Source organism: Trichosurus vulpecula, chromosome 7 (assembly GCF_011100635.1).
Source record: "Trichosurus vulpecula isolate mTriVul1 chromosome 7, mTriVul1.pri, whole genome shotgun sequence".
Classification (NCBI taxonomy): Eukaryota; Metazoa; Chordata; class Mammalia; order Diprotodontia; family Phalangeridae; genus Trichosurus; species Trichosurus vulpecula.
In genome coordinates this window covers 107,009,454-107,023,885 of record NC_050579.1, presented here as the reverse complement: position 1 = coordinate 107,023,885, position 14,432 = coordinate 107,009,454, and the positions used below count along the sequence as shown (strand labels likewise).

The 14,432-nt window shown below is 41.1% G+C and overlaps 1 protein-coding gene across 2 annotated transcripts in view; it reads right to left on the bottom strand.

The window, feature by feature from the left end:
- Positions 1-13,570, bottom strand: part of LRP11 (LDL receptor related protein 11) — a 95,616-nt gene extending 82,046 nt beyond the window's left edge. The window contains exon 1 of one of the 2 annotated variants that reach the window (XM_036767415.1): positions 12,222-13,570. In XM_036767415.1, coding sequence (XP_036623310.1) covers positions 12,222-12,933 — 712 coding nt within the window. In that variant the 5' untranslated portion in view covers positions 12,934-13,570. The remainder of the gene's footprint in view (positions 1-12,221) is intronic. The other variant, XM_036767416.1, reaches the window with a different exon arrangement.
- Between the last annotated feature and the right edge of the window lie 862 nt (positions 13,571-14,432).

The window sequence follows — 14,432 nt, the reverse complement described above, 5'->3', positions numbered from 1 at the left end:
AAACTGGGAAATGTATGCTTGCCAAAGTGTTTGCCACTAACATGGATAAGATCCAGTTTGGAGGCCAAGCCAAAGGGGATTCCCCATGGATGATGAAGTCTTCCACTTTGCCCCTGTTTTGGGGCTGATTGTATCAAGACCTGAAACGTTGCCAGTTTTTAGGATGAGATCCATAACTATTCAAAAGAGTGTGGCCTGAACTAATCATATAGTAAAAAAAAACAAGTGAAAATAAACATTCTTCATTTTAATTCCATGATATAAAATTAGATAGACAATCTATAGTGCTAATTAGTAGAAATATCTTGGACAGACGCTGCAAATGGGCCCAGAATTGAACAAGAGCAAGTGGGATGAAATGCTTTCAGAAAATTATGAAGGTCCTTTACTGAACTCAAAATTCTCCATGAAACAGAGTCCAATCTTTCTAACAACAAAATTCCATTGGCATTACATGGCTATAAGTCATGGAACAAATACTTTAGTCTTCAAAGACTAGTGGGTATGAGCACATTGTGACACATTATAAACAAAGAATTATGAAGGAGAAAGGAAGAAAAATTGTCATCCAAGAAGTGTATAAGTAAAATGGACTCATTGGTAACAAACATGGTGAGAGTGAGAGATCACAGATGGAAAGCTTGAGAGCTCCTGGTGTTCTAGGCATGAGTCTGATTTGATGCAATGGAGTACCTGGAGTCTGAGTATGTAGATAAACAGTTTATTTACTGAGATAGGGAATGGTTCACAGGGATAAAGAGTGAGTACAGCTTCCCAATAAAGGCAGCCTACGAGGAGCTGGAAGTTCTGTCATGCCTGAAACAGGGCTGATGATCTGCTCTTTGGGGGACCACTTCTTCTTGGATGGTTGTTCACTCAGTAACCTGTATCTATATCCAAGATTATCTACCCTGGCAGGGGGTGGAGTTCCTTATTGATTCTAGCTATGCTATATCTGCACTATAGCCTAACTAACACAATTTTCATCTTACCACAACTAGTATCCTCCCAATGTTGGAAGAAAGCTGACCTCTTCCAAGTTAGGTGGAAAACTCACAGGAAGACATAGACAAGAGTAGCCCAGGCTGGACTAGATGGGTGGAGGCAATAACTACATTGATCTGAAGGGAAAAAAACACTAGTCAGACTTTCAAAATTAATAAACTATAATGCCTCATCAAAATTGCCCAAATTACTCTATCTTGCAAGAAAATTTACATTATTTTAACACTAGTAGCATCAGAAGAAAGCTTTATCCTAGGCAGAGCAGCCAGGATAAGTGAGATTTTGCCCTTGGGTTGCCTACGATGGTGTGGGGATGTGGGCTTCCTATTTAAGCAATCATTTCAGGCAGTGTTGAGCCAGGGACAACTGTGAGGCACAGAGGGAGATGACAGATTTCCCTCATTACTGCCTAATCCTAGGACTGCCATGCCTCCTCCTCCCCTGTGAACCATTGCTACCATTCCTCAAGGCTTCTGTCATCATCACTTCTGGTCCTGTGTTCTCCCACCAGCTCGACTATATGGTAGTCAGACTGTTAAGGATTGCCCATATGCTTGCCTGGAGACTCATGTCATGTGCGAAGTCAGTAACAGTGGTGGAGTGTCCCAAAGTCTCTGCTCCCTCTGCCTCCCTTCCCTGAATTTGTACCAGGTGCTGGAATTCCCAGGTATGGTTCTGCTTCTGGGAGACTGATTTTTTGAAAAAGGTCTCAAATTATTATTATTAATTTATTAAATAAATAAATAACTACAGTCTGAAAGCATGACTCAATATAATTCACACAAGAGGCATTTAGATATAACTTGTTCTTTTCTGAGTAAGTGATACAACTATCCAAGAATGATTCTTTTCCTTTTATTGTATTATATCCCATATGTAGAAATATCCCTATTTGTAGGTACATATGCTATCTGCAAATAGCCAGATACAGGCTTCCTAAAAGCTAAAATTCAATAAAGTGAAATAAGGGGATTATTAACTCTGAAGGGGATTAGATTAGCCCCAAGGACAATCCTAGGTCTGACATTCTATGATTTAGGAATGTTTGGTACCTTTAGAGTCAGCAATTCTGAATTGAGATAAGCCAAAAACAAATTCTTGCCCTGGTGGAAAATCCACACTACCTGGCTTTCTCTACCCTTAAGGCCTGAATACTTCACAATCTGTTCTAAGGGGTGCAGGAATTGGGGATGTTAGCATGGGAAAGGAAAGGAAGATTGGTGTGCGCGTGTGCTGGTGTGTGTGTGTGTGTGTGTGTGTGTGTGTGTGTGTGCACGCGTGCAGGAGCTCGAGCACGTGGCAATGTCTGGACAGAGCTGGGAGGAAAAACAGAGCTGTCCAAAAACGTAACCGGTTAGCTTGGGAAGCAGCGGGTTCCTGTTCTTAGTTATGTCTTTAAGGGTACATGGCCACTTTTCATTTATGTTGTAGATAGGAGTCTTGTTCAGGAGAAGGTTGGAATAGATAGCTTCTGAGGTTTCTCCAACTCTGAAATTCTATGGTTCTGTGGTTCTTTAAATGACATGCAATAGAATGTAAGCTTCTTGGATATAGGTATTCTTTCATTTGCTCTCAGTCTCCATTTTTTCATCTATCAAATGGGACTATTCATAGCATCTATCTCCCAGGGCTGTTGTGAGGATAAAATGAAATAATATTTATAAATCACTTTGCAAACCTTAACGTGCTACATAAATGCTATTAGCCTTATGATTCTTTGTATTTGTATCCACAGCGACATAGACATGTAATAAGTGCGTGTTCATTCATTCATTTACATCCTCTGATTATTGAGCTAAGGGAGGCAGGTATGCTCCCTAGTTCAAATTTAGGTAGACTACATGACAGAGTATCCTCTTAAAAAGAATCAAAACCTTCTTACTCAGAACAAGAAATGACATTTCAACGTTCAGTTAAAATGAATGAACATTACCAGGGAGATCTAGGGGAAGATCAATCATTTATGGCATAGGCATTCAACCTGGCTGTTGGACAGGAAAAATATCATTCAATTTAGATTTTATATCCCTGCAGTTTAATGGAGCTGAATGTTTGTTTTTCTAATATATTCTCATTAAAAATAAATAGTTGATGAAACTGAGGTAAGTTATGAATGATAAATTATAACTATTCTGGCTAAATAAAGAAAATGTTTCTTGAGCTATGCTATAAACCATTGTCACCTTAAATCTGCTTTATTGAAATTACTTGTAAAAATGTGTTTTTGGGGGGGGTTACAAAATTGCAAAACCACAATGAACAATATGTACCAAAGCAGGAGTCAGCTGTGGGGGGGAAAAAGGTGAAAAGAAGAAGAAATGCTTTTGCTCCCTAAACAAAAATTATGTTTTCATTCACTTCCTGAGCTTTTCAAGAAAAATTAGAAACTCTTATTGTGGAAAGGGCATCACTTACAGCTTCAAGACAATTTTAATTGATGCCCCTTAATGACCCCTTAATTGGGTACACTTGAGAAAAATAAACTAATTGATTATTCATTTAATCCTACCAGTACTTTTCTTACTAATGGAATACTAAAATTTTATAGACATAAGAAGAATTTCGCTATTCTTCAAATTTCTAACTAATCACATTCAAGAATTCTTTAGATTTTTTTTTTTAAATAATTTTTATTACTATTTTTTTTCTTTTTTGGAGGGGGAAAGGCAGGGGGCAATTGGGGTTAAGTGACTTGCCCAAGGTCACACAGCTAGTAAGTGTGTCACGTGTCTGAGGCTGGATTTGAACTCAGGTCCTCCTGACTTCAGGGCCGGTGCTCTATTCACTGTACCACCTAGCTGCCCCTCTTTAGATTTTTTTTGTTACCTATGCTATTTCCCATGCTGCACTGGGACCTCTGTTGATGGCAGAGGTGGAGGCATTGCATAAGAATCAAATGTCAATGCTAATGAGATTTCCCCTACTTTCTAAAATGTTAAATATTAAATCAGGCAACCAACAATTATAAAATAGGCTTGATTTCTTCAGTTTTACTCCAAAATGACCCCAACTCTCTCTTATCCCGAGATAAAATTCGATGTCCCCAGACTCCAAGGGATAGTATTTATAGTTCCATTAATATATTTTAAGGTCAGAAACATCATGTGGCCAAAATGATTTGGAAAACATGCCACCCTAGAATTTCTTTTTGTCCAAGGACATTATTTTAATTTCTTCGATATGCTTCTCTCATTCCCAGGACTTTTAACATGCTCAAAGTACATCAGTTTTGGTCTTTTCCCCCTGGTATCTTTTCATTTATATTTATTTGTTAATCTTTTCCTATCATGTTAACATGGCTACCCCAATACATTCCAACATATACATTTTAGGTACCCAATGTGGAGGTCTTGTGCTGGATTCTGTGGATACAAAGAAACAACCAGCGCAACCACAAACCAGTTCCTGTTCTCAAGGGGCTTACATTGTTCTGGGGGATGCAACAAGTAAAGGGACAAATAAACACTAGGTCATTCGAATAGGTAGAGAACACTAACAGTTTGAGGATTAGGAAGGGAGTTCCCACATGCTCCCCTGAGGAAATGTTCCATTAGCTGAGACTGGAAGGAAATAAAAGATTCTAAGAATGGAAGATGAGGAGAAAATGCATTTCAGGAATGAGCTAAGGCCAAATGACAAGGTGTGGAGTAGGGAGATGGAATGCTGAGTTCTAGGAATAGCAAGTAGGCCAGTTTGGCTGAAAAGTAGCATATATAAAAAGGATTTATGCAAAATAAGCCTGGGAAGGTAGGCTGGAGCCAGATTGTGAAAGGGTTTAAATGCCAAGGTGAAGAGTTTCTATTTTATCCGAGGGGAAATAGAAAGCCATTGAAGGTTTCTGAGCTAGGAGTGACATGGTCAGAACTATGCTTTAGGAAGGCACATATTAATCAAATCTAAACTTAAAAAAAATTTCAGTTATCCATTTCACATTGTGACTTTCCCATCGAGTTTTCAGTATGTTGCTGATTGGCATAAGAAATTAAATGGGAATTTTTTTGGGGTGTTTTATGGATACATGAAGGCCAGCAGACGAAACAGAAAAAGTTTAGAAACTCAGAAATACATAAAATGTATGTATAGTATAGTATAATATAAACATGTTTTATCTTTTAATAACATAATAATTCAGACTTCTCTGACATGAAGGGAAGGCTAAAAAATTTTACACAGATTTTCCATAAAGGGGGAGAAGAAGGGAGTGCCTGTGATGAGGAAGGGATAAACTGTATGCTTCTTTCTAGATCTTTATGCCCAAGAACATGATGTATCTCTATCTCAGTGATTCAATTTAAAAAACATTTATTAACATCTCCTATGTTCAGGGCATTCTGCTATGTAATGAGAAAGATAAAAAGTTTAGAACATTTGTGGTTATAAATGATAGGCACATACAATAATACAATACATTTCCAGAGGATAAGGAATCCACTGTGTCAATAACAAATAAGTAAATAAATAAATAAAAACAAAACCTGCATGTATGCTGAATATATTAAATGGCTATTACTTGATATATCTATAACATCTCTATTATGAATATGGTTTAATGAGGAGAAAAAAAGATTCTTGTCCTATGTTACTTATTCAGGTTGGTACAGATGACAGAGCCATATTAGATGCTGAGAAAATGAAAGGGACCATAGAGCAGTTATTCTTAACCCGGCATCCACTAACCCCTAAAAAGTTCATGGATAAATTTCTGGATGTCCATGAACTTTTTTTTTTGAGGGAATGGGGATTAAATGACTTGTGCCAGGATCACACAGCTGCTAAGTGTCTGAGGCTGGATTTGAACTCAGGGCCTCCTAACTCCAGGGCTGGTACTCTATCCACTGTGCCAGCTAGCTGCCCCATGTTTCTATGAACTTTAAAAAAGTAATTTGAAAAAAAAAAGTAATTTGATAACTATGTGTGAAGATAATTGGTTTCCTTTGCAATCCTCTGAATTTCATTTTACACACTTAAAATAAGCCTGAAAAGGGGTCCATAAGCTTCACCAGGTAGCCAAGGGGATCTATGATATAAAAAAGGTAAAGAACCCCTAGCACTAGAGGAAAGGACAGGGATGAAAAATATGTGTCCTTTGGTCTCTGGAATGAGGGACTGCTCAGCAGGGATCAAGTTTATCTGATCAGAAAAGAATGTCTTTAACAGGAGTAACTAGCTCTTATTTTGTTTTCGTTCTGAAAGGCAACTAGTTTTAAAATAGGGTGGGTGGGGGTGGGACAAATTAGAAAAGAATGACTGAAAAAGGGGAAGCTTCCAGGAAGAAGTAAAAAGAAATTTTGATAAAGGTATGATGTTTAAAAAGTTCAAGAAGCATAATTTCTGGGTAATTTAATCCTATGGCTAGTATGTTTATTAATAAAACAAGGTCAGTAGCACTCTTGAATGCCAAAGACCCCTGATGGTGGTGGGTTCTCCATTTATATGCTCTTGGAAGAGTGGATTTTCTTGAGGGTAGCAACCAATTCTTATTGGTCAACAAATAAAGAGAATGAACATTATGATGAGGGGCTGGGCTATATTTAATGAGGGTCTTGAGGTATGTGACCTGGATCACCCAGGTGTTATCAATTTCCATATCACCTGTCTGACAAAAGAGAGGATGCACATTTTCTCAGATCTGAGTAAACACAATGAGCAGAAATCCATTAGTATAAACTTGGAATTTCTTTTACTGTTTCTGATTAGATCTTTCATCTGGGTAAGTCTTTGAGAGTTCCCACACTAGTTGATTTCTGGATGAGGAAGTAGAAAAGGGGAAAAATCTTGGTTCTGATTCAATAATTAGTTATTAATACAATTATGAAATAAAACCCAAGGAGGAACAGAGATTCAACATACTGATGACACTCATTGAACATCAATAGATTATTTTTATAGGAAAATTGAGTTCCGGTTCAAATATTGTTAAATGCTGGTTTAGTTTCCAAGCTGATCCACCAAGGTCCACTAAAACTGTAATTTACTAGCAGTACTTGCTCAAAGATACTTGACCACCTTTCAGCATATTGTTCCTGTGGAAAGACACATTCTAGGTTGTAAGTAGGCACATTCAGAACACATTCTCCCCGCCCCCACCCCATTTTGCTTGCGAAGAGGGTTAGAATCAAACAGGCTAGTTTCTGTGCTGAATAGGAATAACAGCTCTCCCTACTGTCATTTATGTTCTATCCCTAAAATGCTTCTCAATCACAGTCTGCTCTCTGTAGTCTCACTTCCTGTGAATTGCAGGCTTTGCTAACAGTATCACTCTTCCTTTTCTGATCTTGTGTTCCTTTCACCTAGATCAACCAGATGAAAGGGACAAAGTAGGAATGAAGAGTTTCCAACTTCTTGGCTACCCAGGTGTCTTGGAAGTAAACATAGAAGACCATTTCCTTAGGTATTTAAACTAGTTATTACCAGGAAACGTTAAAAAAATACAACTTGGGATTTCATGGGAGTAGGGAGGTCCTCATGAGGAAGCCTCTTCTGCCAATGCAAATTAGAGTCTATTCTGCAACTTATAGTAGTGGACGTTGACTCATCAAGCGACTTGCTCAGGATTATGAAGAAGCCAATACGTGTTGGAGGAAACATGTAAATTCAGACACCTACATTGCAATCTCCCTGATTATAAGGCAGGATCATGGGATCACAGATTTGGAGCCAAAGGGATCTTCGAGGCTCTCTCTCTTCCAACATACTCATTTTATAGATGAAGAGAGGTCCAAATAGATATGGTGTCTTGCCTTATGATCACATAGGTAATAAAGGACAAGTGGAATTTGAACCCAGATTCTCTGACTTTCAGATCCAGTGTTCTTTTGACTGTATACAGGGGTTAAAACAACAAACTAAAAGGAGACTGATACAGAGTTGAGCAAAGTTTTAACAGCATGTAGGAATAGCTTACTCCCAACTTCAGTGAAAATGTATATATTTTATATATACTCTTCCCTTTCATAGATCCTTCTCATTGACTCTTTAGTTTTGTAGTCAATCCCATCCCCTAAAATTTCTCATGCTCTTTATATGCTCAAGGCTGGGTTCCCATGGGGTCAATATTATTCCTTTTCAGAAAAAAAAGTTTTACCAGAGGTATCTACACAACCTCCTCATAAGAAAAAAAATCCCACCCTTTCATAATCTGCTCCTCAGAACTGGGATCACAGACATAATAAAGAGTAGTTGGTAGTAAGTTATGCACAAAGAATTGGAGGGGGATTATTCACATCTTAGAAATTCTAGTCTTGTCAGTTTCTAGTTTTATATCTTTAGGCTTCATCTCAGAAAGTCATGTTTGGTTACTTCCTTATAACCTTCCCAGGAAGGTACCTCTCTGTATCTGTATATCTGCATGAGAATTGACACATTTCAGGTTACTCCTTCTTCAGATGTTCTGGGTGGGGGCTATATCAGGCATCACAGATAAAGTCAAGTGTTTGTAAACCGGTGCATGCACTATGGAAGATGACATCTCAACTAGAGTTGATCTACTTGAGATGTGATGATATTCTCGGACTGGAGGGGCATAGACTATTTAGGAGGGATGGAAGGCCCAGGAAAGACAATGGACTAGGAGCCCAGAGATTTGGATTCTAGCTCCCATTCTGCCACTAACTGTGTGTCCTGGGGCAAGTAGCCTTAACCTTTCTTAGCTTCAAGTTATTAATATGTAAAATGAGAAAGTAGGATTAGGTGATCTTAAGATTCCTTCCTGCTCTAACTTTCAACGATTTTGCACATTAAGGATAAATATACTTACTCTATGGTTTAGAAAGAAGGAAGGAAGAGAAAGAAAGAACGAACGAAAGATTAGTCAGACTGAATCTCTATTAGAAAAAGAAAACTGACCTTTTGGTAGGAGATTATTGTAGTCTGGGTATACTAAACCTTGGGGGCATTTAAGCAAAGCTGCCAAGGCAAAGAGCCTAGTGGTAATTACCATGATGCCAGAAAATTAAAGTAGCAGGTCATTAATGGAGCATCAGACATATTTTTAAGATTAAATGGAAGAAGAGTCATAGATTTAGGAATCAAGTCCAACAGTATCATTTTACATATTCCTAAGGGAAGAGTGTTAGCAACTGGGTGGGTAGGTGGGACTCAAGACAAGCTTCCTTTAGGGGGTGGCACATGAGCTGAGCTTGAAGAAAGGTAGGGATTCTGTGAAGCAGAAATGAGGCCATGCATTCCAGGCATGAGGGAAAGCTTATATAAAAGTGCAGAGAAAAGAGATAGAATGTCATCTGCAGGGATCAGATTCAGAGAGGGTTAAGGGACTTACATGTGGTTATTGTGCAGAATGTAAGAGATAAATCTCCAAAAGGAAGGGATTAGTTAAGTACCTGAAGCAAGAAGGCAACCTTGGGGAAAGAAATTATAAAAATGGCAGGAGTTCAGAATTTCAAGAAAAGAAAGGCCAACTATCAATCAAAGAGAAAATCAGAAGTCTTCATAAACATATAGAATAAAGTGCAAAGGGATATGCACAGCATAGATACTGGGGGAATAAAATTTGCAAGTATAAATACAAGATATAGGAAGATGAAGTATGGAAAGTATAGCACAAAAAAAGTGGGGTAGGGAGGTGGGGGCTGTTATTCAATTCATTCAATTGAATAAACTTTTATTAAGCACCTATTAAGTGGCAGTCACCATGGCTAGCCACTGAAGACACAAGTAAACAAAGAAATCCCAAAATGGTCTTTGCACTTGAGGAGCTCACATTATGTTGGGGATATGCAACAATACACACATAGAAATTTTAATGCAAAATATATTTACAGAGTAATTCATGAGAGAAGGGTACTAGCAACTGGGTGGGTGGGATTTCAGATAGGCTTCTTTTAGGAGGTGGCACGTGAGGTTGAGCTTGAAGCAAGGTAGAAGGAAGCAGAGATGAGAAGGCTGAGCATTCCAGGCATGAAGGAAAAGCTTGTATAAAAGTGCAGAGAAAAGAGATGGAATGCCATGTACAGGGAACAGCAAGCAGGTCACTTGGCTGGAACTCACAGTTCAGAAAGGAGAGTAATGTGCAAGAAGTGTGGAAAGGTAGGCTAGAGCCATATGGTGAAGAGCTTTAAATGCCAAATGGAGGAGTTTGCATTTTATACCCTCTTGGTAAGAGTGAGTCACTGAAGTTACTTGAGTGGGGGAGTGACATGGTCAGACTGGTGCTTTAGTAATATCAAGTTGGCTGCTGAGAAGGATGTTTGACAAGTTACCCATCAATTTTGCAATTAAAAAAAAGCAAGCATGACAGTAAGGTGCAAAAATGGGCATATAACATTGGGACCATGGCTAACACCAGGCACTTCTATCATTTCTTTGCACAAAACTAAAAAAACCAACAACAACAGAAAACCCTTTGAGATTGTTCATATTTAAAAATTGTTCATTTTTTAAAAAAAGAATATTAATGGATTATGAAACAAAGCTAAAGGCCTATGAGAGCTCACTATGCATTTGATGATTAAAATGGGACTAGACTGCAGATAAGAAGTATGAGAATATGTCTTTAAGAAGATAAGATTATTCACTAACTGTTCCAGGACAAAAGAATATAATGAAATAGACAATGTGAACATGATATAAAAGAGGGAAGTTATAGAATTACATTTTTCAGAAATGAAGAAGATTCTTATCTGCAAAGAAAAGTTGTAAGTGCAGCATGTCCTTAAGTCACAGGGATGGGCTAGATGACCTCTCAATGTATTTTCTAACAATGAGATAGCAATATGAAAAGGGGGACAGCTAGGTGGTGCAGGGGATAAGAGTCAGAAGATTCATCTTCATGAGTTCAAATCTGGCCTCAGACACTTACTAGTTGTGTCACCCTGGGCATGTCGCTTAACCCTGTTTGCCTCAATTTCCTCATCTGTAAAATGAGCTGGGATCTCTGCTAAGAAAAGCCCAAATGGGGTCACAGAGAATTGGACAAGACTGAAAAAAAAAAACTTCACAACAAGAGTGAAATGAACATTGACGCTGGCATCTAAGAACCTGCCTTTGGGCTTCAGCTTATTCAACTTTAAAAGAGTTGGATGGACTAGACGGCCTTTCGGGTCCCTTGTACCTCCAGATCTATGGTTCCCTGAAACTGTTAAGATACAGTTCCTTATTCTCCTTAGTTACCAAGGCCAGTGTGAAACACAGATCCATTTCCTTTTAAGCTAAGAAAGTGATTTTTTTTTCTACCTTCATTTCCCTTCTCAGTAGATCTCCTAGGTTGCCTTCTGTTTTGAGATTCGAGGTCCAACAGGAAGAGAATACGATTCAACCCCCTCGACATATTTTTTTTCTTTTTAAAGTACAGTCATGGGTTTGTTCCTTTACTAACAATTTTTTTCTTCCAGGACAGCCTCGTGTATGTGTCTTAACGCTTATTCATAGCTAAACTGAGAATGCTAAAGTGTGCATGAAATAAACGCACAGAATTAGTTGTCATTTTAAAGGCATTAAAAAAACTGACGCGATTTTTGTTATTGTTATTTACTGAAGTACTGTCCTCTTACTTCAACAAAAGAATAACAGCTGGTAAGCCATTACCGAAATGAGGTACACGTTTTCCTTCCCTGCTGGAAGCAATTACAGGTGGAATCTCGAGAGCCATATTTTAAACAGGCAAAATCAGCCGTAATCACGTAAGGCAGCTCAGCTACATCTGCACTTGCAACAATTCCACCCCCGTCTTATCTAATACACAGGCACCATTCACTATAAAAACAGGATTGTGGGTGTGTTTTTAAACCTGACTTTTCTCTGCTTCATTTTAAAATCTAATTTCATTCTTTAAACTCTACTGGGTTTTTAGTGCTAGTTTGTTATTTGCTAGTCTACACTCAGGGTCTCACTGAAACCACAGTAATGAATGATGGAAAGTCCCCGAACTTCTCCTTGAATGGCCAAGAACTAATCACTTAAAAGGAGACTAGTTGGGAAAAAAAAAAAAACAAAACAACCCAACAAAACGGAAAACTAGAGAACAAAACGAAACACATAGACACACCTTTGCTCACTTTCACGGCCATTCAGCCTCTACTTGGTTTGAGAGCCAGTGAGGCGAGAGAGACTCAGGGCAAAAGAAGGGAAAGGACTCGACAGATAAGGAGGGTAATGGAAAAGTAATAAGCTATCCTCGGACCACCGATAACAGAGAACTGATAGCCGGGGGAAGGGGAAGGGAAAGACACGCCCGCGGCTCTTTGCAGAGACGCTCTTACCCTGGGGTGGAGAGGAGGCTGCGGAGGCAGCTTCGGCAGCCAAAGTAGGGCTTTGCAGCGGCTTTTTCCGGGGCCCCAAGGGAGCAGCCATCCTGCCTCTGCCGCCTCCCGGAGGCCCTCCGGGGCGAGAGGTGATGTTGCGGTGGCTCTCGGTGGTCGGGCTCAGGCTGTAGCTGTTATAGCCGCGGTGCAGCGAGAATTTACAGACGTTGCGGCCGCGGTAGGTGCAGTTGAAAAGGTAACAGTTCAGATCGCCGGAGGCCTGGGGCTGGGGCAGCTCCACCACTGCCACGGTGCAGAGAGGCTCGGCGCAGCAGGCGGCCACGCATTGCTGCCAGTCCCGTACTGCGGCGGGCGCCGTCAGGAAGGTGGCCCCGGCGCCGAGCGAGTCCTTGGTGCGGATGATGGAGTCGGGTTTGACCGTGTAGCCGCCGCCTGGGCAGCCGGCTTCCGCCCCGGCACGCTGCTGCGGCCGCTCGCGGTGGTCGTCGCTATCGTCCGGCTCCCGCGCCGGCTGCTCCTGCTGCAGCTGCTTGCGGAACTCTTCCAACAGCTCCTCCACGCCCGAGATGGACGAGCGCAGCTCGGCCAGAGGCGCCGAGCGCTGTCCGCCGGCTGTCTGGCCCAGCAGCCACACGCCAAGCAGCAAAGGCAGTCCCAGCCACTGCACCTGCTGGCCCCGCGTCCTGCTGCCTGGGGGAGCCCAGGCCATGGCTGCAGGCCCGGGGATGCACGGAGCACCGAGGCTGCGTGCGAAGCCGCCCGGGTCGCTCGGGACAGAACCTAGGAGAAGCAAAGGAGTATGGAGACGGAGAAGGGAAAGCGAGGCAGGAAGGATGCAAGCGAAGTGCCGTCCCCGTCGCTCTCCAGAGTCCCTTTCGCTCCAGCCAGTTCGTCCCAGGTTCAGTGTACCCCGCCTGATGGGCTTTGCTGCACCGCGGCCCAAGCCACCTCCCCGGCCCGTGGAGCAGCCGCCCGAGGCAGCATGGCCTGGCCGGCGACGGCGCGACTCCTTTTTGGGGGGGCTGTTGTTGATGTTGTGATTCCCAAACCTCTCCTCTTCCTGGGCGCACACCCACGCGCTTGACGCGGCTCCACTGGCGTTCTCCCCTCCCTCTCTGCACCTGCCGGCCCGGGAGATGGGTCTTAGCGCTGTTTGCCGCCAACAGACTCAGTCCTGTGCCAGCAGACACTGAACAGCTGGCTCACCGCCCCTGGAGGCTCCTCCCTCACTCCCCTCTCCTTTTCTCTCTCTGTCCGCCGCCCCGGTCTACATCTGTTCAGTTAAAGGGAGAGTGGACCCTGGGGTGAAGATCCCCAACCCTGCTAACGGAGTGTGCACGGCCTTTCGGAACCAGAAGCGTTTTCAGGTCAAGGGCAAGGGGTGGAGCGAAATCTGTGATTAAGATTCACTGAGGCTTTATTAATAATCTACGTCTCCCAGAATATAAGCTCTCTGTGGTGGCAGCTAGGCATAATGGAAAGAGCACTGAACTTAACGGCAGAAATCCTGGGTTCATATCCCGACTCAGGGGCTTTCTACCTATGTGACCTTGGGCAAGTTATTGGACCTTAGTTTTTTCATCTGTGAAAAGGGAGAGGGACGGCGGGAGTAGATAGAACTCAGCCTCTGACAAAATTACGTGTAAATTGATCCTTTGAAATATATACGTATATATTTCATATGTATGAGTATATTTCATATGTAGGAGTATATTTGTTTCATATGTATGAATATGTGTATTTCATATATGAATATACATTTCATATATGTAAGTATATATATATTAATTTCATATATGTTAATACGTGACTGGAGTCAGGAGTACTTGTGTTCAAATCCAGCCTCATAGACTTACTAACTGTGTGAAGCATCAGTCAACAGTGTGACATAAATTTAAAAAAAAATGTAATCTTAGTTTCCTAGACTACACAGTGAGACAGAGCATTGGAATTGGAGTCAGGATAGACCTGCACTCAAAGCCAGCCTCGGACCCTTATTAGATGTGGAACACTAGGTAAGTAACTTAATCCTGTTTGCCTCAGTTTCTTCATAGGTAAAATGAGCTGGAGAAGGAAATGGCAAACCACTTTAGTATCTTTGCCAAAAAAAAAACACCCCCAAATGGGGTCATGAAGAGTTGAACACATCTGAATGAACAATAATAAATGCAACAACTAAATATTAATGTGGCCTAATAGCATTTATGC